Source organism: Canis lupus, chromosome 5 (genome assembly GCF_048164855.1).
Source record: "Canis lupus baileyi chromosome 5, mCanLup2.hap1, whole genome shotgun sequence".
In the NCBI taxonomy this organism is placed as follows: Eukaryota; Metazoa; Chordata; class Mammalia; order Carnivora; family Canidae; genus Canis; species Canis lupus.
In genome coordinates, this window is record NC_132842.1 from 60,007,171 (window position 1) to 60,033,107 (window position 25,937).

General features: G+C 51.9%; 1 protein-coding gene across 9 annotated transcripts in view; it reads right to left on the minus strand.

The window, feature by feature from the left end:
- NLRC5 (NLR family CARD domain containing 5) overlaps positions 1-25,937 on the minus strand; it is a 79,297-nt gene that overhangs the window by 26,263 nt on the left and 27,097 nt on the right. For 5 of the 9 annotated variants that reach the window (XM_072827000.1, XM_072826998.1, XM_072826997.1 and 2 more), the window contains 20 exons: positions 24,979-25,047; positions 22,078-23,749; positions 20,913-20,996; positions 20,683-20,766; positions 19,218-19,301; positions 19,006-19,095; positions 18,272-18,331; positions 16,748-16,813; positions 16,188-16,271; positions 14,060-14,143; positions 13,025-13,114; positions 10,917-10,985; positions 10,295-10,363; positions 9,039-9,122; positions 8,536-8,619; positions 7,042-7,131; positions 6,242-6,286; positions 5,244-5,333; positions 4,250-4,333; positions 793-876 (listed from right to left, as the gene is read on the minus strand). In XM_072827000.1, coding sequence (XP_072683101.1) covers positions 793-876; positions 4,250-4,333; positions 5,244-5,333; positions 6,242-6,286; positions 7,042-7,131; positions 8,536-8,619; positions 9,039-9,122; positions 10,295-10,363; positions 10,917-10,985; positions 13,025-13,114; positions 14,060-14,143; positions 16,188-16,271; positions 16,748-16,813; positions 18,272-18,331; positions 19,006-19,095; positions 19,218-19,301; positions 20,683-20,766; positions 20,913-20,996; positions 22,078-23,749; positions 24,979-25,047 — 3,166 coding nt within the window. The remainder of the gene's footprint in view (positions 1-792; positions 877-4,249; positions 4,334-5,243; positions 5,334-6,241; positions 6,287-7,041; positions 7,132-8,535; positions 8,620-9,038; positions 9,123-10,294; positions 10,364-10,916; positions 10,986-13,024; positions 13,115-14,059; positions 14,144-16,187; positions 16,272-16,747; positions 16,814-18,271; positions 18,332-19,005; positions 19,096-19,217; positions 19,302-20,682; positions 20,767-20,912; positions 20,997-22,077; positions 23,750-24,978; positions 25,048-25,937) is intronic. The other 4 variants (XM_072827006.1, XM_072827002.1, XM_072827005.1 and 1 more) reach the window with 2 other exon arrangements.

Sequence of the window (25,937 nt, forward strand, 5' to 3'; positions counted from 1 at the left end):
CTCCCTGGTCCAGGGTTTCCCACCTGCTCATCTTAGCCTGCCACTTTGTGTGTCCAAAGGCGCATCTGCCCACCTCTGGAGTGGCCCACAGCTCCTGCTTTCCTTCCTGGTGGGACTCGGGGAGAGGCAAGATCTGGCTGTGAAGTGAGCTGCCTCGAGCGTCCCAGAGAGCCTTAGCATTAGGACTTATGTTGCTGTTATTAATGGTATGATTTAATTTCCCGTTGTATCTTTCCATCCCAGCTGCAGCTGCTTTCTCCCCTGCTGGAAGGGTATTTAAAGAAAATCCTTTTTAAATTCTAACCAGTCTGAGCTGAAATTAGAAAGTAGAGTTTTTAAATACTTTTGAGGACGCTGCTTAAGTTCCCCTTTTGCGGAGTGAGACGGTGACCTTTAAAAACTGGTGTGTGACATATACACCACCTATATCTGTGAAGTCCCTTTCTAGGAGCTGGTGACCTTTCCACAGGTGAGGAGAAGTATAGCAGCCCATTTACCATAGACCTTCCAGTCTTCAAGGTGTCTGGAGAGCCACTATCTTGCTTGAATCCCTACCCTGGGGGAGTGGTTGGGGAATAGGAGTCCCATTTTTCAGATGAGGAAACTGATCACATAGCACCCCTCAACCCCCCGAGGTTAGTGAGGTATTAGGGAAGAGCTCCCAGCAGTGCCAGACACAATGAATGATATAACAGCCCAAGAGAAAGGAGTGGCGGGGAAGGAGGGACGGCTTTGCCAAGCCGAGAGCCTCAGCCCAGCCCAGCCCAGGGAAATGGGAAAACTTGATCTTACTGCAGCAGGCTTAGCTGGGGCAGCCGGGGTAAGTGCTGCAGCAGGGTCTCCAGGCTCTGGTCGCTCAGGACCTCAAAGGACAATCTGTGAAACAGAGCATCTGAATGAGGTGAGGGAGCCTTGGAGAAAGCCAGGAGTGCACCCTCCCAGCCAGGGCCCTCAACACATTCCTTCCAAACTCTGGGCCCTTGAATTATCATTGAGGCTGGAGGGAAGGAAAGGTCATATAAGTTTGGAAAGTGCTGGTTAAGCCAAATCAAATAGTTGGGTTTGCAGCAGGACTTCTCAGAGGTTGAGTACACTGCTGTGCATTGTGACTGCTGGTTGAGAGGGACAGTGGGAAGGGCCACATGATTCCGGAGCTGGAAGCCTCCTGGAGGAACCTCTGCACCCTCTGTCCCAGGACTGGGCCTAGGGCTCCGAGCACTGGCAGCACAGGGGGCCTTCACTGAGGGGTGGTCCGCCCACAACACCTCCCTACACGGTTTCCCACCAGGCTCTAGATGATACATCATGCTATGGCCTCTGGTTGGGTCACTGTGGGCTTTACACACTTTTTTTAGGCAATAGAAGCTTTGCCCATGACAACATCTCACATGGAATGCCAAGATGTACCCAGGCAAAGTAGATAGATTTGCAGTGATAAAATTTGGGGGCCAGAGCCCCATCACTTTCCCTGGCATCCAATTACTGGAGTTCAGCATTAAGTACATTGATAACAATATTCCTGTATGTGGTCCCAACACTCTACAGTTGGCCAAGTGCTTTCATGCGACTATCTCACTTTTTTCAGCCACAACTGAGCGAGGGGGGCCCTCAGATCCCCATGTGCACAGACCACCCAGCACTGCCTGAGGCAGTCTATGCTGCAGAAGGTGAGTCATGGTAGGTAGTGATGTCCAGCTATCCTTGTGCCCCCTCCAGGGCCTGGCTCAGGACCTGGTATACAGGTGGTGCTTAGCAATTTCATGATGGAAGAGGGCTTTTTTGCAGCACTTTTTGCAGCCATGCTACCAGAAGCAGCCTGAGTGTCCATTTAGACTCTAGAGAGGGGTGGTTGAAGAGCCTGTGGCACATCTAAACTGCAGAGGGTTAAAGCTAAAAGGCACAAATATAAAAAAATTAAAAATAAAAGGCACAAAAAATAAATAAAAATAAAAGGCACAAATATACACATGTTGTGTAAAAACACATTAGAGAAGTCGGGGACAATTAATAATTCATGGGCTCCTTGATGACTTTTGTATGTCTCATAAAAACATTAATATTTTAGGTCTGATAATGGTTTTGAGGTTATACTAAAAAAATAAATAGAGACTCCTGGGTGGCTCAGTCAGTTAAGTGGCCAACTCTCAGTTTCAGTTCAGGTCATGATCTCAGGGTTGTGAGATCGTGCCCTGCATCTTAGTTCTGTACTGGCCACAAAGTCTGCTTCAGATTCTCTTTCCCTCTCCTCCATCTCACTCCCTCTCAAATAAATAAATAAATCTTTTTAAAAAAAGGGTACTTACCTTTTAGCTACATATACTTAAAATAACTACAATGAAGTTGTGAGGTGACTGGGATTGCTTTAAAATAATGTGTGTGCATGTGTGTGTGTCGGGGCCAGGGCATGATAATTATTGAGGAAAGTAGACAGGAACTGAGAGCCTATACCACTATTCACTCTGCTTTTATATATGCTCAAAAGTCTCTATAAGTATTTTTTTTTAATTAAAAAGTAACTTCACAGTGGGGGCAATCTGACAAACACTAGCTTGGCCAGGCGGTCAAGGTCAAGATCAACATGAGGCTCTGAGATGGGATGAGAAGGGTACTTCACCTCTGTGGTCATCTTCCTCCAAACCCTGGATCCTAGCTGCCCCATGAGAGAAACATCAGACACCCTCACACTGAGGGACATTTCACAAAATATCTATCGAGTACTCCTCAAAACGTTCCAAGTCATGACAAAAAAACACTAAGAAACTGTCACAGACCCGACAGGCTGAGAGCATGATGCCTAAATGCAACGTGGGATCCTGGATGGGATTCTGGGTCAGAGAAAGGGTCCCAGGTGAAGAACTGGGGACATTTGAATAAAGCCTGGAGTGTGGTTAACAGAGCAAGGTTGGTGTCTCTGTTGTGACAAATGTACCATGACAGGTGATACTAACAACTGAGTAGGGGCAGGGGCAATGGGTGGAGGCAATCTCTGGACTAGGTTGGCAACTCTTCCGTAAGTCAGGCCTTAAAACTATTCTAAAATAAACATTTTATGGAAAAAGTTCATTGACTCCATGTTTCAGGAAAGCCACGATGTGCTGTCATGAGACAAAATCTCACCGCAGAGATCTCACACGGTCAAATCCCGTGTCTGTTAACAATGTCAAAAACCCCTTGGTCTGTGTCCACGTGTGTGTGCACATGGAGGAGGGTGTGGAAGGACACCAGGTGGCTGTGGATGAGGTGTCCTAAGGGTCACGGGGCATCAGAGATGGGAGCGGGAAAGCAAGAACAAAGGCTGTAGTTGGGAAAACCGTGTCAAGTGAAGCCGTAGAATGCAGCGGGTCTGTGCCTGTGAACAGGTCAAACCTGAGCATGCACAGGATAAGGAGTAGGGGGTCACAGGGACAAACGCCACCATGGACTGACTGCATGAGAAGCATATATTTAGGTGAGGCAGGCTGCTCTTGGATTTCTTTATGTTAAGGTAATTTTTTAAAAAGATTTATTTATTTATTTATTCACAGAGAGACACAAAGAGAGAGAGAGGCGGAGACACAGGCAGAGGGAGAAGCAGGCTCCCTGCGGGGAGCCTGATGCAGGACTTGATCCCCAGACCTTGGGATCACACCCTGAGCTGAAGGCAGACACTCAACTTAAGCCATCCAGGCGCCCCTGTTAAGGTAATTATTGTAATAAAATTTTAACAGTGAGGACGAAGGCTGCCCATCTCTGGAGATGAGAAAGCTGAGGCATAAGGTATTAGAGCCATTTGCCCAAAGTCACCCAGCCTGCAGGAGGCTGAGCCAGGACTCCTGGTTCCAGCTCCTGGCTCTGGTCACAGAGCCCGGGGTTCTGGGGCTGAGTCAGCGGGTAACCAGGAGAGGGAGGCTCTGAGGAGGGGCCTTCAGAAATGATATGCTCTGGCCATGGAGGCAGGCACAGGGGGTGACAAGGTGGGGCTCCAGGGGCCAAGAGAACACACTGGGGCTCCCTGGTGCCTCGAGTTGAGTGGATGAGGAAGGGGAAGCCTGGGGCCCAGAGCAGCCTCTCCTAGTAGGGGGGTAAGTTGCCCTCTGGGGATGCAAGGAGACTTCTACCAATAGGTGAGGCTTGGGGTAAGTCTGCAGGGTGTGAGGGGAAGGGACCAGGAAAGACACCTGGCTTCTAACCAGGATACCCCCACCCCCACCCCAGGGCACCCGGCTGATGTCCACATTGTGCCTTCTAGGGCTGGGCCCTCCTTACTTACTCGACTTCCAGAGGCCCGGGGCACTTCTCCAGAGTCTCGCAGAGGCGGGTGAGGTTCAGGGGCTCCAGCTGACATTGCCTGAGGCTGAGAGGGGGCCATGGGCCAAGCAGGGGGTCCAAGAGGGCCCAGGGTCCTTGTGCAGCCCCATGGGCTCTCCCCTTCTCCCTGCACCTCTCCTCCTCAACCTCCAGGCTGTAGGAGTCTCCCCTTGCAGGACACCCTCTGCACCCTAAGTCTCCCCTACAGCCCAATCCCCACCACTCAGTGATAGTAAAACCTACCCCCCACCAGTGCCTAGCTGCCCTCACTCAGTTCCAAGGCTTCCCCACTACCCCTGCCTTGAGTCCGGACCACCGTTGTACTGGCCTGGGCCACTTTAACACCCTCCAACTCCCCTCCTGTCTCCCTGCCATCCGTTTCCACTTGCCAGTGTCTGATCTTTTAACAGATCTAACCTGACCAGGCTTCTCAGGTGATGATGCCCCCTGTAGCTCCCTATTACTCTCAGCCTAAAAGTGAAAAAGCTTTTTCTATGGCCTCACTCGCCTCCGCTGGCCCTGTATCGGCCCTTGCCACACTGACATGCTTCTCAAGAGCTAAGCCTTCCTCCCCCACGGCCTTTGCCCAAGCTGACCCAGGTGCCCGGGACACTCTTCCTCCTCCTCCTCCTCCTCCTCCTCCTCTGGATAACCCTATTTGGGCCCCAGCTCAGGTGTCTCTCTTCAGAGGTGAGGAGGTCAAGGCCCAGAGAGGGCAGGGGCCCAGCCAAGGTCACACAGTCAAGGCAGAAGTAGAAATCTTCTGAGAAAACAACATGAAATCTTCTCCCCGGGGAGAACGCTGGGCCCCCAGCCCCTCACCAGCCCTCACACTGGCCCTCCTTCTTTTCCTTCTCTCAAACTCCTTTTCCCCCAGCCCAAGCCCCAGGCTCTCCCCCCTCCTGGACCTTTCACTCCTCTGGTGTTGACCCCCCAAAAGAAGTGAGTGAGAGTACCAGAAGCTCTTGGGGACGCAGCACTGATCAAAGGCCAAGAATGGGACTCCAGCTAGGAACTCTGGCGGACATCCACCAGCCAATCGATCCCTTGGAGTGAGGAGACCATTTTGAGAAGAAAGTTCACATCACGTACGTGCAAAGACAAGACTCAGAGGTCAGGGCTGCGGGGGCCTAGGGACAATCAAGTCCCTCCCCGACGGGTCCATAGAAGGGCAGCCAGAGTGAAAAAAGCCAGCAGCTTACACCTGTCCAGGTGGCAACCCCTGGCTAGGTCAGGGGGAGCCAGGGCGGAGCCCCTCCTCACTCTGATCACCAGTGAGGCAGGCGCGGACTTGGCCTTCCTGGGCCTCCACTCTCTAGGTTTCGAGAACCCAGAAAGGTCCCAGAAACGGAGACCCTGTCCCAGGAGGCAAGACCACCCTGGCCTCGGGCCCCTCCAGCTTCAGACAGCTCAGCTGGTCTGGCAATGCCCCTCTGCCCAGCTGCCCAGCTCCACAGGAGGCCGCCCCCCTGACAGGCTTGCCAATCTCCTGTGAGAGACCAGCGTGCCCGGCCCCACTAGGGGGCAGCTGGGAACATCCGTGCACAACTAACTACTACTAACTACTCATTGTTGACTGCAAAGGTGTGGAAACTTTTGCAGAGCACCAACGGTTCTTGGTTTCTCAAACACCATCCCCAGAGTGGAAAAGGCGGTGACTCATTGAAGTCGGAGGAAGCTGCAGAGGTCTGCAGAAGTCCCGAGGGGCAGAAGGCCAGCTGCTCTCCCTCCCCCCAGCAGCAGGCAGCGGCCCATTCTGCTGGGGCCCAGCATGGTCTCCCCCGCAAGGGCACTGCCTCCGTTCAAGAGCGAGCTCAGCGGGCTCACTACCGCGAACCGACCGACACGGGCCACGTGCACAAGGGGTGCCAGGCCTGGGTGGGTTACTGGAGGAAATGGAGACCGGGGCGAGAGGGGAGCCCAGCCCAGCCCCCTCAGAGCTCTCCCTCCTCACCTGCCTCTTCTGTCACCTCTCAGGACGACGTGCTGGCTCTCGAAGCTGCAGACGCAGAGGAGAGAGACCAGACGGCCCGGTCAAGGAAGGTCTGGAGGGCAGCTCACCCTCTCAGCAAATGCCACGATATACACACTAAGCCTTAACTACACTGACTGAGGTACATACAAAGCACACCACCGACGGGCCGTCCTTTTATGCTCACAACAGCCCCGCGAGGTAAGGAAGTATTCTTACCCCTCCTCGACAGATGAGGAAATGGGTACAGAGAGGCTCAGTGACCTGCCCAAAGCTGCACAGCAGATTCGTGGTGAGCCTGGATTTGAACTGGGTCTGTCTGTGCTCACACCTCCCAGTCTTGAAAGGGGAGGGATGGAGAGACCTTATTGAAACCATGGCTCATCTGCATGGCCTGGCTCCAGGCTGCCTGGCCTGGTGACTTCCCTTTTATAAGTCTCATCGGCTCCAGAGACCCCATGACTGAGACCTGTCCTGAGCACTTAATGGCCACCAGGGAGCTTCCAGGTTCTGTAAAAGTCTCCCAGGACAGTCTAGAGGGTGAGCAAGGGAGAGTTTCTGGATTGTGTCCCGTGGCAAATTTGGAGAGATGGGAGTGTCCTGGGGCTACTTTCATTCATCTGTCCATTCAATCATTCAGCAGACACCTATGACATGCTCATTGGACCTGGTGCCACGCAGGGCCCCGAGGAGGCGACACTGTGAACGGGACAAAGAGGTGTGGTGGGAGCCGATGGCCTGTGTAGTCAGAGGGCAGGGCAGGGGTCCAGAGGCACACTCACCCGATATCCAAGTGAAGAAGCCACTGCAGAGTCGAGAAGCACTGGATCAAAATAAACACTGTATCCAGGGACAAACCATTCTCACTGAGGCTGGAGAATCACAGGGGTGACGTTGGTGGAACCCAGGGCTCTTTGTGGTCAGAGCCCAGGGCGACAGAGCTCATGGAACCCCATATGGCCAGAGGGCACCTCTGTACAGATGGGGAAACCGAGGCCCAGAAAGCAGCAAGGTCTTGCCCAAGGTTATGAGACATGTTGGTGACAGAGCTGAGATTAGAATTCTGGCTCTCTGGGTCTACCATGAATCTGGGGAGGGCTTTCAGGCCGGAATTGTGCCTCAGTTTCCCCACCTGATAAAAGAAGGGCAGTGCCCAGTGCAAAATGAAAATGCAAGGGCTCTCATTCAAAAGTCAGGAACAAAGCTTTCCCTTGCTTTCGGGTCTGTCAATCTGTCATGGTGTTTTGTATTTGCCATTTAATGTTGCACTCCTCTGGCATGGGTACTGGTGGGTGAGCTCAGATCTCACAGGCGGGGGGGGGTCACAGTACTGAGAAGGTCATGTGGGGATTTGCCCCCCAAACTACATATAATTTGCCTGCAATGGTGAGGCCTTCCTCCCCACCCACAAGCAGGCCCAGAATAGGAGCAGAAGTAACAGCTTCTTCCCAGATCCCAGAGAAAGACTGAGCAGGAAGGGCCCTCAGGCCACAGCACTCATTCTAAAGTTGTAGCCAAAACCAAAGCCATCCCCTCTACACTTCACCTGTTAACTGGGAATCAGGGAACCAGAGAGGTGATACAACTTGCCTGGGCTTGCCTGGGGTCACACAGAGAAGCTAACAGTTGTGAGCTCTCTCCAGGGCTGTTAGCCCTGAAGAGCTCAGGAGGAAGAGAGGGATACGTAGGAGCCCAAAGCACAGGGCCTTCTAGCATCCCGAAGCTCTGGTCTGTTGCAGGCAGGTCTGGGGTTGCTGGCCTCCTTCCTGGGCCTCCCTCCTACACTCAACATCTTGCCTCACTCTGCTCTCCAGCTGCCCTGGGCATCCTGCTCACGTGTTCCATCTGGTACACATCCTCCCTGTCTAGCCTGCACCCTGGCAACAGCCCCTCCCTGCAACCCAGGGCCAGAAGGGCTGCCAGTCATTAGGATAACTAGCTTGCACTGCCCCACGTGGCCTGGGCCTCCCAGAGAGCTTGTGTGGAGCCACAAGTCGGGTTCAAGAAATAAAACCTTAAGTCAGGGGCTAGACCACTGAGTCCGAGGCCAGTCTCTCTTAATGAGACTCACAGCAGCGAACTATTATTTTGGAGCACTTACCATTTGCCAGGGACTGGACCAGGAGATTGACATGCATTTTCTGATTTAAGTCTTTATAATAACCCCAGGAGGGAATGAGAGGACAGAGAACACCCCCTACACACACACACACACACACACACACACACACACACACCTCCTCCCAATGAGGACAAGCCTCAGAGGCCTTACTCACTTCAAGGACTGCAGAGCACCCAGCCCTGGGAGCAGCTGAGCCAGCTGGGCCACGCCTTCATCCCCCAGAGCATTGCCTGAGAGGCTGGGAGGGGCAAGGGGGCCAACAGGTTAGTGGAGGACAGGGATGGGGCCCATGGGAGCTCTCTCTCCACCCCTGGGCTCAGTCACTCAGCTTCTTCTAAAACTGGGACATGGCCCTGGGCTGCCAGGCCAGATCTCAGCAGATCTCACATGGATTGGCTGGTGTTTCCCCCATGGTTTCCATCCTGAGATTTGTGACCCTTGTGAGTCAGGGGTAGGCTTTAGAGGGGGTCATATGTGGGGACCTGCATTTTAGGGGGAAGGGACACACCCCTTGCCAGACTCTCTAAGGGGTTCCTGACTGCTTGCGCAGGGAAGGACCGCTGACCTCAATCTCAAAAAATCAAAAGAAACCCCCCCACACTAACGTCCACTGGCTGATGGGCCCCACCCACCCACCCTCCAACAGCCAGCACTCACTCCAGGTGACTGTGGTGGCAGCTTCCTCCCAGGGCCCTGCAGAGCTGCTCTAGGTGCTTGGCTTGCAAGCCACAGTGTGTCAGCCTGCGGAGGAGGAAACACAGCTCCTCAGAACAGAGGTAAGAGTGGCCACCACCCCCAGGCACACAGGCAGACAGTCTTGCAGAAGAAGGACAGGAATGTGTCTTTCACCCAGACAGAGACTGCGAGCACCAGCACACAACACACACATAAGACCTCCCACACAGGTAGTCAAGAGCCAGAGATAGAGACACAGGGAGGCAAGGAGACAGAGATGGAGAGACATGGAGATGAGACACAGAAGAGACAGATGCAGAGACACACGTGCATATGCAGGCATACACACACACCTACACACACATGCACGAACACAGCTATGCACACACACATACATGCATATGTGCACATATACCTACACACAAACGCACTTGCAGGGCATTCACACACAGGCATGCATGCACGCTTACACATATGCTTGCATGCACATGCACCTATGTACAAACATGCACACACACCCCTATGCACATACACATGCATGCATGCACGTGCACCTACACACATGCACTTGCAGGGGTGTGCACACACAAAGGCATCTGTGCACACCTATGCACACATACCTATGCACACACACATACATAAACATACACATGCACTTGCAGGGGTGTACACACACGCACAGGCATGCATGTGCACCTATACACACACACAGACACATGCACACTCACCTATGCACACACACAAACACATGCATGTGCACATACACACAGTGCCTGAGGAGGACAAATAGACAATAACAAAGGGTAGCAAAAACCAAGAAACAGAAAATATGAGAGAAACAAGATAGAGACAGACAGGGAGATTCAGACGGACACAGAATAAAAGAGAAAGCCAGAAGAATATGGATGGGTGCCCTGTGAGAGCTGAGCTAAGCTCCAGGATGAGGAAAGAAGGGGCCACATGTCCCCATTCTCCCTATCCAGAGTCCCCACAGCCTGTCAGCTGCTGGAGGTCAGGTGAGTTGTGAGGAGTGGGGGCCCCTCAGGTGGGGAAGGTCACTGAGGGGGCTGCCCTGTGAGCCCCATCTGCTGCAGGCTGAACAGGGGAGGAGGGAGGCAGGGAAGCCATGCCACACTCCTGAATAGAGCAGGCCGTGTCCTCCAGGGAGCACCTGGGGGTAGGCTTTGAGCAGAAGGGAAGAGGGGGGAGCCACCAGGGCCTGTAGGCCATCACCGTACCTGATCCTCGTGGAGCGCAGGGGCAGCTCAAAGGGCACCTGGTGCGTGAGGCTGTCCCGAAGCGCAGTCCTGGAGGGACACACACCAGGCCAGGCTGAGCAAACTCCTCAGCCACTAAGTCCACCCTCAGCCTCACCTCCTACTGTTCAGTCTCCGCACAAGGCCTGGAGATGGCCAGACTGTGGTTCCACTTGTGTCCCTTGGCTTCCTGGCTGTGTGACCTGGGACCAATCACGTAGCCTCTCACCGGGACAATGTATGTGAATCGCTTCAGGACAGTGCATGCCAAAGGGAGCCAGAAGGGTCTAACCCAAATCAGAACTACAGGCCAAGCGATCCACAGATCCTTGAGATTTATGCCAAAGGACACAAATTTATGCGTGGCTCTCTGGCTACCCCATCCCCATCCCAGGATGCCATTCTGCCTAGCGAGGAAATGGGGAGGCAGTCTGTCCTCTGACACTCGCCCTCCAGGCTGCATTCCCTGCCAAGCCTGTTGTCTGCCTGCTTCTTTGTGAATTTGTCAAGGTCCCGAGAGAGTTGAGTGATACTGTCCAGCTGGGGAGGTCGCGGAGGGTCTGGCCCAGGCTCATGACGGGGCCAGGATGATGCTGCGCCCTACCTCTTCCAGATCCCCTCCTGCTCCTCCTGCTCTGGGGCAAATGTGAAGACCACAGTTTTATGCAGCAGGCTGCAGAGAGAAAAGAGAAGAAGAAGGAGACAAGAGGCTTATGGGGGTCCCTGTGTCATTTTCTAACCTCGCCTGGAGTCATCCTCTGCCTCGAGCTGCAGCCACTTCTGACTTTGCTATGACTTCCTGTGCTTCCTGTGCTTCTGGGCATCTGAAAACCTTCTACCACAGAGATTTTGCAAACTTATCAACTTTAGTTTCCTGTCAAGTCTTTGAAAGAAAACTTCAGTTCTGCTTTATGTCTGCCTCCAGCTGAGACCCTCCTCCCTCTGTTCTGTGCTCACCCAGGGCATCCCCAGCTGAGGGCACTCATCCCAGCACAGCGAGGTCCTTGCCAGGTCCGGGACAGGTCCTGACAGCCCACACGAGGCTGTAACTTAGAGCAGGAGCATCCCTAACCTCACCTGTGTAAACTGAATGTAAAATACACATTCCTTTTTTTTTTTTTTTTTTAAAAGATTGTTTAAAAAGATAGATTATTTATTTGACAGAGAGAGAGAGTGAGAGAGAGAGAGAAAGCACGAGCAGAGGAGGGGCAGAGGAGGGGCAGAGGGAGAAGCAGACTTCCTGCTGAGCAGGGTGTCCTACTGGGGGCTCCATCTCAGGACCCTGAGCAGAAGGCAGATGCTTAACCCACTGAGCCACCCAGGTGCCCCTAAATACACATTTCTCATTGCAGAGGTCATATTTCTTCCATGTGGAGAACTTAGAGTAAAGTAAGAAGAAAATAAAGAAAAATCACCCACCACCTCTTCCACCTGTCAGTAACTGCTGATAACATTTGGGAGTGGGTTTTTCAAGTCTTTTGTTTTTAAAATGCAATTAATGTTCTTTTTTAATTTTCTTAAAAAATGGGATTAAAGGACAGATTCTCATTGAAAAATTAGTTTTTCAAGGGATAGGTGAAACAAGGGTGACAAAATGTTGAAAAATTATTGGTGGGAACTGGGGTGTTTACCACACCATTCTCCCTACCTTTTGAGCGTGTTTGAAAAGCTTTATTATAAAAATGGTGAATTAAAATTTGTATGTTTATTTACTATATCACAGCCATCCCTCTATACTAAAATTGTACCTATATCATCATTTTTCACTGAGTTTTTCTCTCTGAAAGTAACTTAGTTTACTCACCCAATACTCAACTGTTGCATATTTAAGGGAAGTTCACTTTTTCTTGTTATAACCAATACTGAGGTGAACATTCCTGCATCTAAATGTGTTTACACCAGCAGGCTGATTTCTTTAGTGTAAATTCCTAGAAATGAATGGCATGTCATTTGGAATGAGCTAAGGATCCTTTATTGGATCATTATATACAGTAAACAAAGGCTCCCTAATCTCTCTTCTGGGTTATTCAGTGTCTCTCTCTTCCTTTGAGGGGTGTTTAAAGCAGGGACCACCCTCCCCAGTTAAGAGCCCCTCAGGGTGGGGATTGTGTTGACATTAATTAGCATCTGTCTTCAGATCCCCAGACTGAATACTGAGACTTACAGAAACAAGGTTGGGCCCTGTCTTGGGTCAGGTTCCCTAGAGGCAGAGCCTGAGCCTCTGAATGGGGCAGAGGTTCAAGTGTCACTGATCACTTGTGTATGTGATACACTGAAGGCCTGCTCTCAGGAAAAAACAGTAGGGGACCATGGGAAGAAGAGAAGAACAGGTCCTTGGCCTGATCCTACAGGGAACTCTGGAGTGTGAATGGCACCAAAAGTTTGTCCCACTTAAGGCAAGGAGGCTGGAGAGTGATACCTCTACCTCTGTCATTGGCCACCCCTGGTTGGGGGAATTGGGAGGGTAACCACCCAGGCATCCTATCAGCTCACTCGGGGTAGTTTCCTGGAGAAGGTATAAAGGGTGGGTAGCCAACACCCATAGCACCTGGGAAAAGAGGATTTGGGCAGGGCCTCAGCAGCATCTTCTCCAGTTCCCAAAGGCCTGGGCCCAGAAGGAATTCTAAGGTCTTTCAGAGAATGATGGGAGAGCCCCAGAGCTCCAGGCTGGAGGTAGCAGTGGGTTACAGTGGCCCACTGGGGGGGTCCTACCTGATATGAAGCTCTGCCAAGTTCTGGCACGTGTTCACCGCACTCAGCATACAGTGTACCCTGTCCACAGATAGCCCGTTGTTGCTGAGGCTGTGGAGAAGAGGGAGGGGGTGGCAGTCAGCAGGCAGCTGAAGTCCCCAGCCTGAGACAGCTCCAGTCCCCTCCTCCTGGCACAGTAGCTTGCTGGCTGTCACTCCTGGGATGTCCTGGGCCCTTAAGCAGAAGCTCAAAGGATTCTGGCCCATGTGGTTGAGCCAAGAGCTCATGACTCTGCTGCCCAGAGAATAAGGTTCTACAGCTTGAGTGAGAAGAACTGACTCACTGTTTCCACCTCTCTGAGCCTGTTTCCTGGTCTGTAAAATAACCACCATTTTAATCCCATTTTACAAATGGAGATACTGAGGCCCAGAGACATTATGTTAAAGCTAATAAGTGACAAGAGTTAGGATTGAATGCCAAAGGCAAGGCCCCAGAGGTCTGTTGCTCAACCTCAACATTATGCCATCCAATCCATTCTTGATGCTTAGACCTCAACACATCCCATCCAAACACCACCGCACCCAATACCATGTAACCCCACAGCACATCCAACAGCCTACTACCCTATCTTTCCATCCCACCACCTCAACAACCCACCCCTTTACCTCAGCATGGTACCCACACCCTAACAAGCCTCTTCCTACTCCAACACCCCAAAACCCATCCACCCAAGACCTAATGCAACACCCACGGCAACACCCCACCCCACCCCAGGGCTGTCACAAGGAACAGAAGCCATCGTAGCACAAGGGACACGGTTTACAAATGCAAGTGGTTTCAGTAACTGGAACTAAGTAAGGCAGTGGCTCATGACAGAGGCAAAGTAAGTCATGCTCAAACCACTCCAACGTTGCTGTTGTAGGGAGAAAGTAGGCATGGAGCCTACTGGAGCAGCACTCTTTCTGGTGAGTGGGGGCATGAAGAGTGGGGTGGCAGGCCCAGCTGGGGCTCTCCAGGGCTCCCCCCTGTCACCCAATGGTGACACGGGCAACTCACTCTAGATTCCTGGTGATGTGCAGCTGGGATGCAGCTTCTGCCATCAGTCGACAGCCTTCATCATCCAGCTGGTTTCCTGAAAGGCTGAGACAGAGGGGCCTGATGTCCTGTGCTGCCAGGGTGGGGTCACCCCTCAGCCTCTGCACCCACAGAGTCCCTCCTTGACTTTAGCCAAAGGAATGCTCCAGTAAATGAGCCCTAATAACGATGGTGCTGCAAGGCTGTATACGATGTGTCCAGCACTGTCCCAGCTGTTTCTACCATTACCAGCTATTTAATCCTCATAAAGAACCCTATGGGGCAGATGATATTATTATCCTTATCTTACTGATGAGCAAACTGAGGTACAGAGCAGTTAAAGCATCTCCTGAAAGGTGGACCTGGGATTTGAACCTAGTCAGTTGGATTTCAAGGCTCTACCCTAAGCTGCTCCTTTATGCTTCAACCTCCATAACTGCTTTTTGTGATAAACTCCATGATTAGAGGGGCATCAGATCTACCATGGGGATCAGGGAAGGTTTCCCTGATGTTTGAATTACCTGTTTGAAAAACTAGGAGCTCAATAGGTAAGTGGTGGGAGAGAGATGGGGGAGGGGTGTTCCTGGTACTGGGAACAACTCATTCAAAGGTCCTGTGGCATAGCACACTGGAGGAGCTGAAAGGGAGACAGTGTGTCAGGATCAAAGATTTCAGTGACAGGACAGGGTCAGGTGGGGCTTGGTGGGTTGGAGGCAGCATTTTGGATTACACAGGATTTTAGGATTTGGGCTTCATCATGAGCCGTGGGAAGGATTAAAGGGGTCAGGCAGCAGTGAAATGCAGTTCACTCTCTGCCAGCTGGAAGTGGCCAGCATGGAAGCAGGAAACCCTATGAGGAGGCTGATGGGGTCATCCAGGTGAGGAACGAAAGTGGTTTGGACTGGGGCAGTGGGTGAAAAGAAGGTGGTGTTGAGAGATATGTAAGGGATAGGCAGACTTGGGATGGGCTGGCTATAGGAAGAGGGTAAGGCTGCCGAGAGATGTCTGGCCTGTGTAGCCAGGCGGCTGATGGGGGATGAGAGCGCCAGCAGCAGGTGGCGGTGTGTGTGTGTGTGTGTGTGTGTGTGTGGCTCAGTGATGGCCAGGTGGATGGAAGCATATGTTTTGTAAAAACACCTTCTAATCCTGTCTTGGTTCTCCCAGTGGGACAATGTCAAGGTTCAAGCTTTGGTCACCAGGGCCCTCACACATTCATCTTTATCTTTCCCTAGGGTGGGGCCACTCACCTCAGAACACATTACGGCATTCCATCACTCCACCCTCACTCTCATTTGATTTCTGGGGATGGTCCTTACAGGGATTCCCCTCCTGATGACATGACAGGACCTCTACCAATAGCCAAGCCCTACTCTCACAGGAGTTGGGCATTAATGGAATCTCTCCAGCCCAAAAAGAAAAGGCAGTCTCATTCTACTCTGGGAGGAAGATAGAGGGAGGGGACCCTGAGGGCTGTGGTTTGGAAGACAGGTGTGATGAGATTTTTGCTCTGCAGGTCTCAATAACACTGGTTACAGGGGTGAGGCCACTGGGAGTCAAACTGTCTGAGCTGGAATCCTGGCGTGGACTCATCCTACCTGTGTGACCTTGAGCAAACTTACCTCTGTGTAACTTAATTCCCTCCTCTAAAGAGCTTGCATAGTAATATTACATCACAGGGTGGGAAGATTACATGAGAGTATATATGTAAAAATGCCTAATCCAGGCAAGTGCTGAATAGTGGGAGCTGTCATGATGGTCTGAATGCCTCAAATTCTTTTTTTTTTTTAAGGTTTTATTTATTTATTCAGAGAGACACAAAGGGGGTGGCAGAAACATCAGAAACATAGGCAGAGGGAGAAGCAGGCTCCCCGTGGGGAGCCCGATGTGGGACTTGATCCCAGGACCCTGGGATCATGACCTGAGCAGAAGGCAGATGCTCAACCACTGAGCCGCCCAGGCATCCCTTCCTCAAATTCTTAATAAGGCAGCATGCCCTTCCTGACACCACCCTTCCCTCGACCCCCTCCCTGCCCCCGCCCCAGTGGATGCCCTTCAGATGCTGCCCTGCCCCTGACCCATTTCCCACTCCAGCACTTCCCATGACACTCACTTTACTTCCTCCAGGCGGGGACCTTCCCGGAGCTGGGCAATGAGCTCCTGCACATCATGAATTCCGAGCTGGCACTGCAGGAGCCTGGAGTGAAAGTGGAGGCAGAGGGGCTCAGGGCAAGAAGCCACACCACACCTCCTCCAGCCCCAAGGGCCTCTGCCAGGTGTGGGAGCCGGGGGAATCAGGAGGCAGGAGACCTGGGGTCTCACCCTGGCCCTGCCTCTCAGCAGATGTACAGTCATAGACAAGGCCCTTGAACCTCAGTTTCTTCCTCTATCAAATGGGAATAATACTGTGTACTTGGCAGGATTTTCAAAAGAATTGCAATGAAGTAATAGACATAAGATACTATAGTGCCCAGTATGTAGCAAGAGCCCATTAAATTATGGTGGTCATTGTTGTTGTTAAGACAGATGCCAGGATGGGTTATTCATGTCCTGTCTCTGCTCCATGCCTGTTTTTCCTTTTATTCTCCTTGCCCCTGTGGTACCTCTCCTGGGAAGGCACCCTTCCCTCATATCACATCCCTCCCCTTAATGCAATGGATCCCACAGAGGTACCTGAGTGCCAGGCTTCTGCTCTGAGCCTCTTTCCTCTGGATGGCATTTCCCTGTAGATCTGGTGCTCTGGCAAGAACAAATCCAACATTGGCCTTGTCTTAGAGCCCAGGGCCTGATGGGCCTTACCTTGGGTTCTAGGGGCCAAAGACTCACAGTGAATGAATAACAAAGATGGTTTTTTGGAGGTGCTAAATGTGCTATTCCCCAAAACAGCAAGAGCGAAAGGTTTGAGGGCAAATAGGCTTTATTCAAATTCTGACTCGTCATGTATAGCTGTGTGGCCTTGGGCAAGTCACTTCACCTATCTGAGCTCCCATTGTCTCTTTTCCAAAACAGGATGACAATATCTAACACAGGGTAGTTGAAGGATTGAATGAGACAATGTATGGGTCAAGCACCCAGCATAGGCACAAGATTGAAGATAAATAAAAAGAAGCTGCTATTTCTATGACGTGAAGCTCTCCACTTGCATATGTGCCACCTATGGTTCAGAAGGCTGGGAGCATGGACTGTGTATGGGTCCAGGCTGTGGGAGTCATGGCACCTCCAGGCTGTCTCCCACTAGGCCAGGGGAGGGTCAGGGGCTGCAGAGAAGCTGGAATGTTATTAGCTAGGTTTTCGCCAACCTCTAGATTGCTGCTATCAAACAGAACTTTCTGCAATGATAAGAATGTTTATATCTATGCCATCCGCCGTGGGAGACACTAGTCCCCCATAGCCATTAAGTACTGAAATGCAGCTAATGTGACTGATAAATGTTAATTTTACTTAATTTTAATTAATATACATTTACTTAATTTTAATTAGTATACAGTATAGTCATCTGTGGCTGGTGGCTACCATATAGAGCATCATAGCTCTATACAGCTGGAGGGGGTCCTACTAGATCATCGTATGGGTGAGGAAACTGAAGCCTAGAGCAGGGAAAGGATTCTCCACAGACATACAACATCATCTGTCTATGAGTCTCAGCCAGGGAGAGGTGTGAGGACGTCCAGATGGAATGTTCTTTCATGGAAAGGCTGCTCCCCTTTTTTTGCCCAGGCAGGACTAGCCAAGCTGGAATCTGTGCATAGCTGGAGTAGCCAGCATCTGAGTGCCACCTGGATGTCAGCAGTGTATTAAGCACTTTCAGTGTATTAATTCATTTAATCCTCAGAGTAACTCTAAGATGTGGGTATTATCATTGCCTTCTCTTTTTTTTTTAGATGGAAAACTTTTCTGAAGCTTTCTCCACTTACTAACACCAGTCTAACACTATATTCATGCCTTCCCTAAGGGCCTGACTTGGTTTGAGACTTCTGGAGATGCTCTCTCATCACAAAGGCCAGATGTGGTCCAGATATGAAGCTAACGTCCTTTGCCAACTCTGAGAAGTAGATAATTTCTCAGCTCAGCCATAGCAAGAAGAATCCCTACATTCCAACTCTTCACAGCCTCTCTTGGCCACCTTACCCTGCCACTTCTTGAGTTCAGACTGCCCCTCAGAATGGGCCCAGGTCCACCCCCTCCCTAGGTTCTTACGCTCCAAGCTCTGCAGCAGTCTCTGTGGGCGGGGAAAGAAGAAAGATGAGGTCCGTCTCCCTGCAAGAGTCAGACACTGAGCTGTGAAACCGGTAGACTAGAAACCAGCACATCACCTGCTGCCTGCATCCCCCCCTTGCTGCCCAAACAGCCAAAGAAAGCTGATTTTGTAACTTACAGAGAAACAACTGACAGAAATGCCCCAAATCAGACATATAAAATTATGACTATGTCATTGCTCGATACATCTTGAATTTTAAAATTCAGGAAAACAATGTTTACAGGAAAGACTTTTAAAAATTAGGAAAGTAAAGAGTTTTTTGTGAGAGTTACAGTATTGTAGGACTAAGAGGCATGGCACTTAAACTGCTCAATCATCCAAACAGGTAACCTCAGTTCAGCACCATGGAGAGCGACACGCGCCAATTCTTCCTTGGACTAAGCCTGCGCTTCCAGATGCAGTTGACTCATTCCTTCAACCATCTGCCCATCTATCCATCCATCCATCCAGTCTATTCATTCACTACATAATGAGTATATATAACTTCATTCTACTCATTCACGAGTACCAAGTGCCAGGCCCGAGATAGGCTCTGGAGATACCGATGTGAATAAAGCAAATTCAGGCACACATACGTAGCTACTGCAGACAAGGTGCTCCATTTTCTACCCCCTACTTTCCTCTTCCCTTTTCTCAAGCCTCTGAAGGCCCATATTCCACTCCTTCTGCTCACCTGACCTGTAGCATCTTGACAGTAGGGCATGTGACCGCCACCTTTGTCAAGCAGAGTAAGGTTGACACGGAGACATTGCTGCGGCTCAGGCTGCAAGATTGTGGCAAGGATATTAGGATTGAATCCTATATCCCATGGGCACCAGACTTTCTTTGCTCCTCAAGGAAGAAGGGAGATCCAGGCAGGGGTTTGGGGGTGGAAAACTTGCTTACTCAAGCTTCTGGAGCCGTGGCAAAGAAGGAAGTACTTCCACGATATTCAGCACAGCCCTATCCTTCAGCTGGTTGTCCTGGAAGCTGCAGAGAGATCAAGGCCCAGTCCCTTGGGAGCCCCAGTTGGCAGGTGACACAGCAGCCCTCATGGAGTAGACACAACTCATAGGCCTACAATGTGTTGGTGACTTGCTCCACAGTATCTAATAGGCCCAGCTAGGAGGAGAGGCCTTCTGTTGGCCTCACTTCTGTACCTATTCAGCTCCAATGGGGAGTTCCTGCCTAGTGGCCCAAGAGATCCATAGGATGGGGTGTGAAGGCCTCATGAAGTAGAATGAGGACATCCAACACACTGCTCTCAGGGTTATGTTTGGGATGTGCCTGAGGCTGGAGTTATCACAGTCTCTTGGCTCCCAGATTCTAGACTGGGATATAGGAGATGCTGCTTCCAGCCCCAGCTCTGGCCTCGACTCACCCAGAAACCCAGGCTAAGCACATTCTTTCTGACCTCACATACCCCATCTGTCAAATGGGGTCCACAACCCAGCCTTGTCTGAGTTCCTAGCTGGAGGGACAGAAGAAGGGTGAGGATACCTTTGTGCATGATTTCTCTGGCTAGTGCAAAGGTTTGGAAGTATGAATTTGTTGACACTCCCCCACCCCGATTATTGAGAGTGACATAGTCTTTTCTCCTATCACCCGATGATCCCACAGAAAGGCACCCAGCTGAAGAAAATAGGAGCTGTGGTCCAACTAACACTCCACTCAACAAGCGGGATGACCTAGTGCCAGGCTGCATCTCTCTGGACAGAGTGCTTTTTTCTAAATCTCATAAAGATGCCATATAAGCTAGTGGTGGTTCTGCCAATAAGCTGTGGAGAAGGCTCCTTGGCCCCACCCCTCCTACTGGCTACTCATTACAAACACCAGCAGGAGTATATTTGTGCACATGTGCTTAGTTCGTATGTACTTGCATCTAAATGTGTATGTGGATCTAAGTGTGCAAGCATGCGCACACACCTACGAATGTGCATATGAGGGGAGCATATGTTCAAGTGAGGGGTGAGTGCAAGTGTGTACACATACATGCATGAATATGAAGGAATGTGTGTGTTTCATGCATGTATGTGTACACATCATGGCTGACACCTGCCTACACTGTCATCCCTTCTCTCAGGGTCACAGAAAGAGGGGAGGGTCCCTCAAAACTCAAGGTCTTTCAAGACGGCCCAAAATATTAGATGAAGGAAGCAGTGCTAGGGTCTTTGTAAGCCTGGTATTTAGATCCAGCCCCACGCAGTTCTTGGACCAATGCCTCCCCTCTCTGGGTCTGACTGAAAAATAACTTGTCAGATTCAATAGAATACGTAGAACTCATTATAGGCTCTGGGTCGGGGTGGGGGTCCCAGGGACCTGGGAAGTGACTTGTTCCCCTAACCAGCAGGTCTTCCTGGAGATCACTCACCTGATCTCTTCCAGCTGTGGACAGAGGCGCAAAGCCTGCATCAGGTGGCTGATGCCTCGGGCAGTGATCTTACATCCTGCTAACCTGCAGGGTAAGCAAAGAGGGTGGGAAAAACAGGGGTGGGAAAGGAGGTAAGGGCAGGAATCTGCCCTGTGCAGGGTCAAAGGGAAAGGGGAGAATTCTCGGCGTTCCTGGTTGAGGATCCCTCTTAGATCCAAGCCCTGGCTCACCCGAGCTTCTTCAGGCTCTCCATTGTTGGCAGGCTCTTGGAGAGGGCTTCTGCAAAGGCATCCCCACATTTCCTGCTCTTAAAGCTGCCACAGGAAGAGGCAAGGTAGCAGAGGTTCAATGCTGAGCAGGGCTTAAAAGCCACCACCCACCCCTTCCTCTGACAGATGGAACTGAATAGTTATGTTAACAGCAGTGGTAGCTGTCATTTATAGTACTAACAAATCCATATTATGGCAGAGACTGTAAATGTCCATTGAAACCCATTTTCCACTGATAGAGCTCTAACTGGGAACACAGTTTCCCAGTCACAGATGGCACTTTCAGCCTCCCTTGCAGCTCAGAGTGGCTACACAGCTACCTTCTCACCACTGGAATGTGAGCGGAAGGGATGTGCCCTATCTCCATGGTTGTGTGGGCTTTAATACATTGGGTGAGTCTAATGCACGCTCCCCTTCCCTTCCCTTCAAGCAGAGCATGGATATGCCCATGACCCAGCTTTGACCATGCAGATCCAAATGCCGAAGGAGATGATGGAGCACCAGTGGAAGGGACCTGGGTCCCTGAATGACCACATGAAGCTGAGCCATCTCAGAGACCCGGACCACTTACTTCTGAGTGCTTCATGACAGTGAAACAAAATTCAACATTATTTAATCCACTGTATTTGCAAGGGTGTTCTCTGTTACTGAGCCTCACCTTTTCTCTAGCTACTACTACACATACTGAGCCATCACTGTGTGCCAGGCACTTGCTACAGAGGGTTTTCCCTGCATTCTCTTATTTGGTTCTCACAATAAGCTCATGCCATCAGTATTATTACTGATTCATTTTCGGGATGAAGAAACTCAGGCTGAGAAGTAACCTGCCCAAAGTCAAACCACTTCCAATGTCAGAGGCTCCGTCCCATGGCTGAGAGGGAGAAGGAGACTTGAAAGGCCCAGCAACCACAATAATAAAGTCCAGTTGAGAGCCAACTAGATCCTAAGGTCTTGGGAGGCATGGAGCTTCCCAACTGGGTCTCAGGCTGGGGGCAGTTCCAACTGTTTGCTCTGATGTCCAAGATTCTCACCCAGCCTCCCTCAGCAAGGGTCTGACTGACTCCACTCTTCCAAAGCCCACTTCCCTCCCAGATCCTCCCCAGTTCTTCCCTGACCCTATTCTCACCTGAGATTCTCTATCTGCTTACAGCCTGCCAGGGCCTCGGGGCAGTGGGGCTCCAGGGGGCAGCCCTCAAAATCCAGGTGGATGGAGGCATTCCTGTGCCTCAAGATGTTGGTCAGGGCAGACAGGTCCGTATAGGTCAGTGGGAAATTGTGGAAGGACAGGTGACTGGGGAGACTTTGGGCCATGAGGCTGGCCAGCTCAGGCTCCTGGGTCTCACCCACACAGTGACAGAGTGCTACAACCTTGGGTCCTGTGAGCCTGCGAATGGCCAACTTCCTCAAAGCCAGCATCACTGCAGCCTGCTTGTCACTCACCCACATCTCATCCTGCTGGGCCACATGGCTAAGGAAGGGTCGGCAGGCACAGGATGCCAGCCCTGCCAGGAAGGTGGGGAGGTGGTCTAAGAGGCCTAGTCTAGCTTTGGTCCGTAGCACCCAGCGAGAATTGAGGGTGACATGGCGGGCAAGTACATTTTTGTCCACCTTGGGGCTGGCCATCAGGTACAAGGCGGCAAAAAACTCTTGTAGGCTGAGGTGGGTGAAGGCATAGCCTATACCCTGGTGCCCAGGGCCTGTGCAGATGCAGAAGGAGGTCAACAAGCCGAGGGCTGCCCCAAAAGCCACCATGGGTGGAGAGATGTCGCCTACAGAGAAGATAACCTTCCCAGTCTCCAGGCCCCTCAGAGCCATCTCACTGAGGCCCAGCAGAGACTCGGGAGGCAGGTACCCACGGGGGCTGAGAGTGGACACCATCTGTACATAGTTCTGAGTCACGGTGGGCAGGAGGGCTGCAGACTGGCCTGGAGAGTTGCCTGGGAGCAGATGGTGGAGGCAGAGGCAGGTGACTTGGCACAGTGCAGGCACCGCACACATGCTCTGGAGATGCCTGTTTTCTCGCAGCTCTGCTAGGGCTGCTTCCTGCCACTCTTGGTCACTGAAGAAGCGGCCCACATACTCCTCCACCCGTGGCCTGTCAAAGCCCCACATGTGGACCGTGGCTGCCTCTGTGGGCAGGCAGTCGGGCAGCTTCCCTGGACGGGAGGTGGCCAAAACCCAGCAGCCAGGCAGGATGGTCCCCCGGCAGAGCCCGGAGAAGAGGGCAAGGGCCGGACTTGGGGCCTCGGGGCCTTCAGGCTCCGTGCTGGAATGCGAGTGGAGGGCCTGGTCCAGCCCATCAAAGATCAGCAGGACTCCTCCAGCATGCTCCTCCAGGTACTGGAAGACCGAGTCGGGGCCCGCCTCGGGGCTCAGGTACAGGTCAAACAGCAGCTGGGGCAGCGTCACGGAACTGGTGATCAGATTGAGCTGACGGAATTCAAACAGGAACAGAGCCTGGAAGCGGTCAAGCTGGCCAGCAGCCCACCTCTGGCAGAGCCGGTGGGCCAGCGTGGTCTTGCCCATGCCTGCCTTCCCCAGGAGCACCGTCACCCTCGGGCCCTTGTCGGCCCTGGTGCTGAAGAGGTCCCGGATGCTCACGTCCGTGTCATCTTCTGCCTTGGGGTCCCCCACTACAGCCCCGTCCTGAGCACTGAAGGGGGCCGTGGTCCGGCTCCACTGCAGGATTGGGGGGATGTAGGCCTGGTGGAAGGCAAGGGGTTGCCCCGGCCCGGGAATCCTGCTGTAGCGCTGCTGGGCAGAAGTCCTCAGCAACTTCAGGTACCTCCTGGCCAACTCTGCAGGGGGCAGGGAGAGGCATGAGGGCGGAGGGCTCCCACTCCCAGGTCCCCTCACCCCAGGATTGGTTGTTGGGAGCTTGTGGCCTCAGCCGTGTGTGTAAGGGGTGGTGGGGACTGGCAAGAGCACACAGGGACTCTTGCGCCAACCAGATTCTTAGGGGCCATTGAAATGGGGGAAGTCTGGCTAGGGGAGTGTAGATTATGGCTCTGTTTGTTTTGCAACAATATAGGTGGTATAAAGTTGTCGGTGAGATGGGTGGCTGCGGAGGGGAAGTGGGGTGCTTCCTTTGCAACATCCTAGAACAAACTCTTACTGTGTATCTGAGTAGCCTGTTTGCCTGTCCAATATTTCAGGTTTGCAGCGCCCAGGGGTGAGTGCTAACAACCTGTAGGCCTAGGCACCTAGGCACTGACCAGTCATAACCAGAGCTGGGCCCTTATGGTGCCAGGTATTGACTTTTTTTTTTCTTTTTTAAGATTTTATTTATTTACTCATGAGGGACAGAGAGAGAGAGAGAGAGAGAGAGAGAGGCAGAGACACAGGCAGAGGGAGAAGCAGGCTCCATGCAGGGAGACTGACGTGGGACTCAATCCCGGGACTCCAGGATCAGGCCCCAGGCTGAAGGTGGCGCTAAACCACTGAGCCACCTGGGCTACCCCAGGCATTGACTTTTTAATTGCTGGGATCACTTGGGTGGTCCAGGGGAAGAACCAGGGCTTCTGTCAGGGGATGCTGGGGACAACTGGTAGGGAATGAGAGAAGTTCTATCTTTTTGACTCCCTCTGGCCTGCAGCCCTCAGCAGCCCCCATGCCTTGTGGTGAGCAGGGTTCTCCTTGGTATCCTGCCCATCTCTAACCCAGTCAATGAGGGCCCAGGTCTGAGGTCATATTGATCACCTCCTTCAGGTTCTCAGTCCTGCAGGCATGGGGTAGGGGAGTGTCCTGGTAAAGCCCAGATGATGAAGCTGCAATCTGCTGGGATGCCTCAAGCTCCCTCAGCTGTGCCACCTCTGGAGAAGGCCCTGCGGCCTCTTAGTGGGGAGGCCCTCTTTGCCAGACTCAGCCCTATCTTCTGCCCACCCAGGACCTCCAGTCATCTCTGCTGCACCTAAGACAAGAGGTGCTAGGTTCATGGAGGCTTGTTAGCAGGGCACAGAGTCCAGGATCTGGGTCCTGGCCCCAATGCAATCTAGAGGTCTGGGTCCTTCCCTACCTTAGTACCTACCGAGCTGATGATTCTTGCACTGCTTCAGGCGGGGTGAGGACCCACAGCTCTGATGAGGCCGCTTCAGACCTGGAAAGAATGAAGGAAGAGTAAGGGGTGAAGTTTGGGGACTTGGGCTGAGGGGGTATCAAGCACCTTTGGGGAGCTCCAGTCCACAAGTAGGCAGTAGACAGACAAGTGTCTCTGCATCCAGGGACTGAATGAGGGCAGGCAGTGGGCAAAGGCTGCATCAACACCAGCTTCTGTTTGCAGAAGTGGGTCCTACCCTGGGTGAGAAGCCTGCAGCTTCTGGGATGGGGATCTCCCAGTCTAGGATGTAGGAAGCTGGGCCCACAGCCAGCAGCCTCAGAAACACTCAGGCCTGAGCACTGAATGGTGTGGGAAAGAGCCAGGTCTGTCAAGGCCACTGCTGGTTAGAAAAGCAGAGTTTCCAATGGGCTTGGTCAGGCCTTGCCTCCCTGTTGTGCCAGTGTGTTTTAGTTCCTATCTCCCACATTTCCTACTTCCTTTACTGGTTTCTTGAATTCTTGTCTGGTTGTGTATTGTCAAGAGTCACTTTAATGCCTTTCTGAAGAGGTTGGGAAAGGAAGACAGAAAGAAGGGAAACAAGAAGGAAGGGGAGAGAGGACAGAGGGGAGGAGGAAAGGCAAGAGGATTTAGGGAGGAATTTGAAGAAGTAAAATGGGATATTCCTAAAGCTAGGCATCAGCGACCAATCAGAGCAGCCCTGAGCAGGCCTTGCACTGCCTCGTTGGCTTCTTAGGTGCTGGGTTGCAGGGAGACTCGGGGATCCTAGAGAGGGACTGGAACCAGTTTAGGAGTATTTTAACATTCTGTCAAGTCTATTAATAAGGGACTCACTGTCCAAATATCAATTAGGCCTGGTCACAGCCATGTGATAATTATGCCAGCTCAATGATATGGACCAGAAGGGACAGGGACCAAGATTAAGTAGTTTT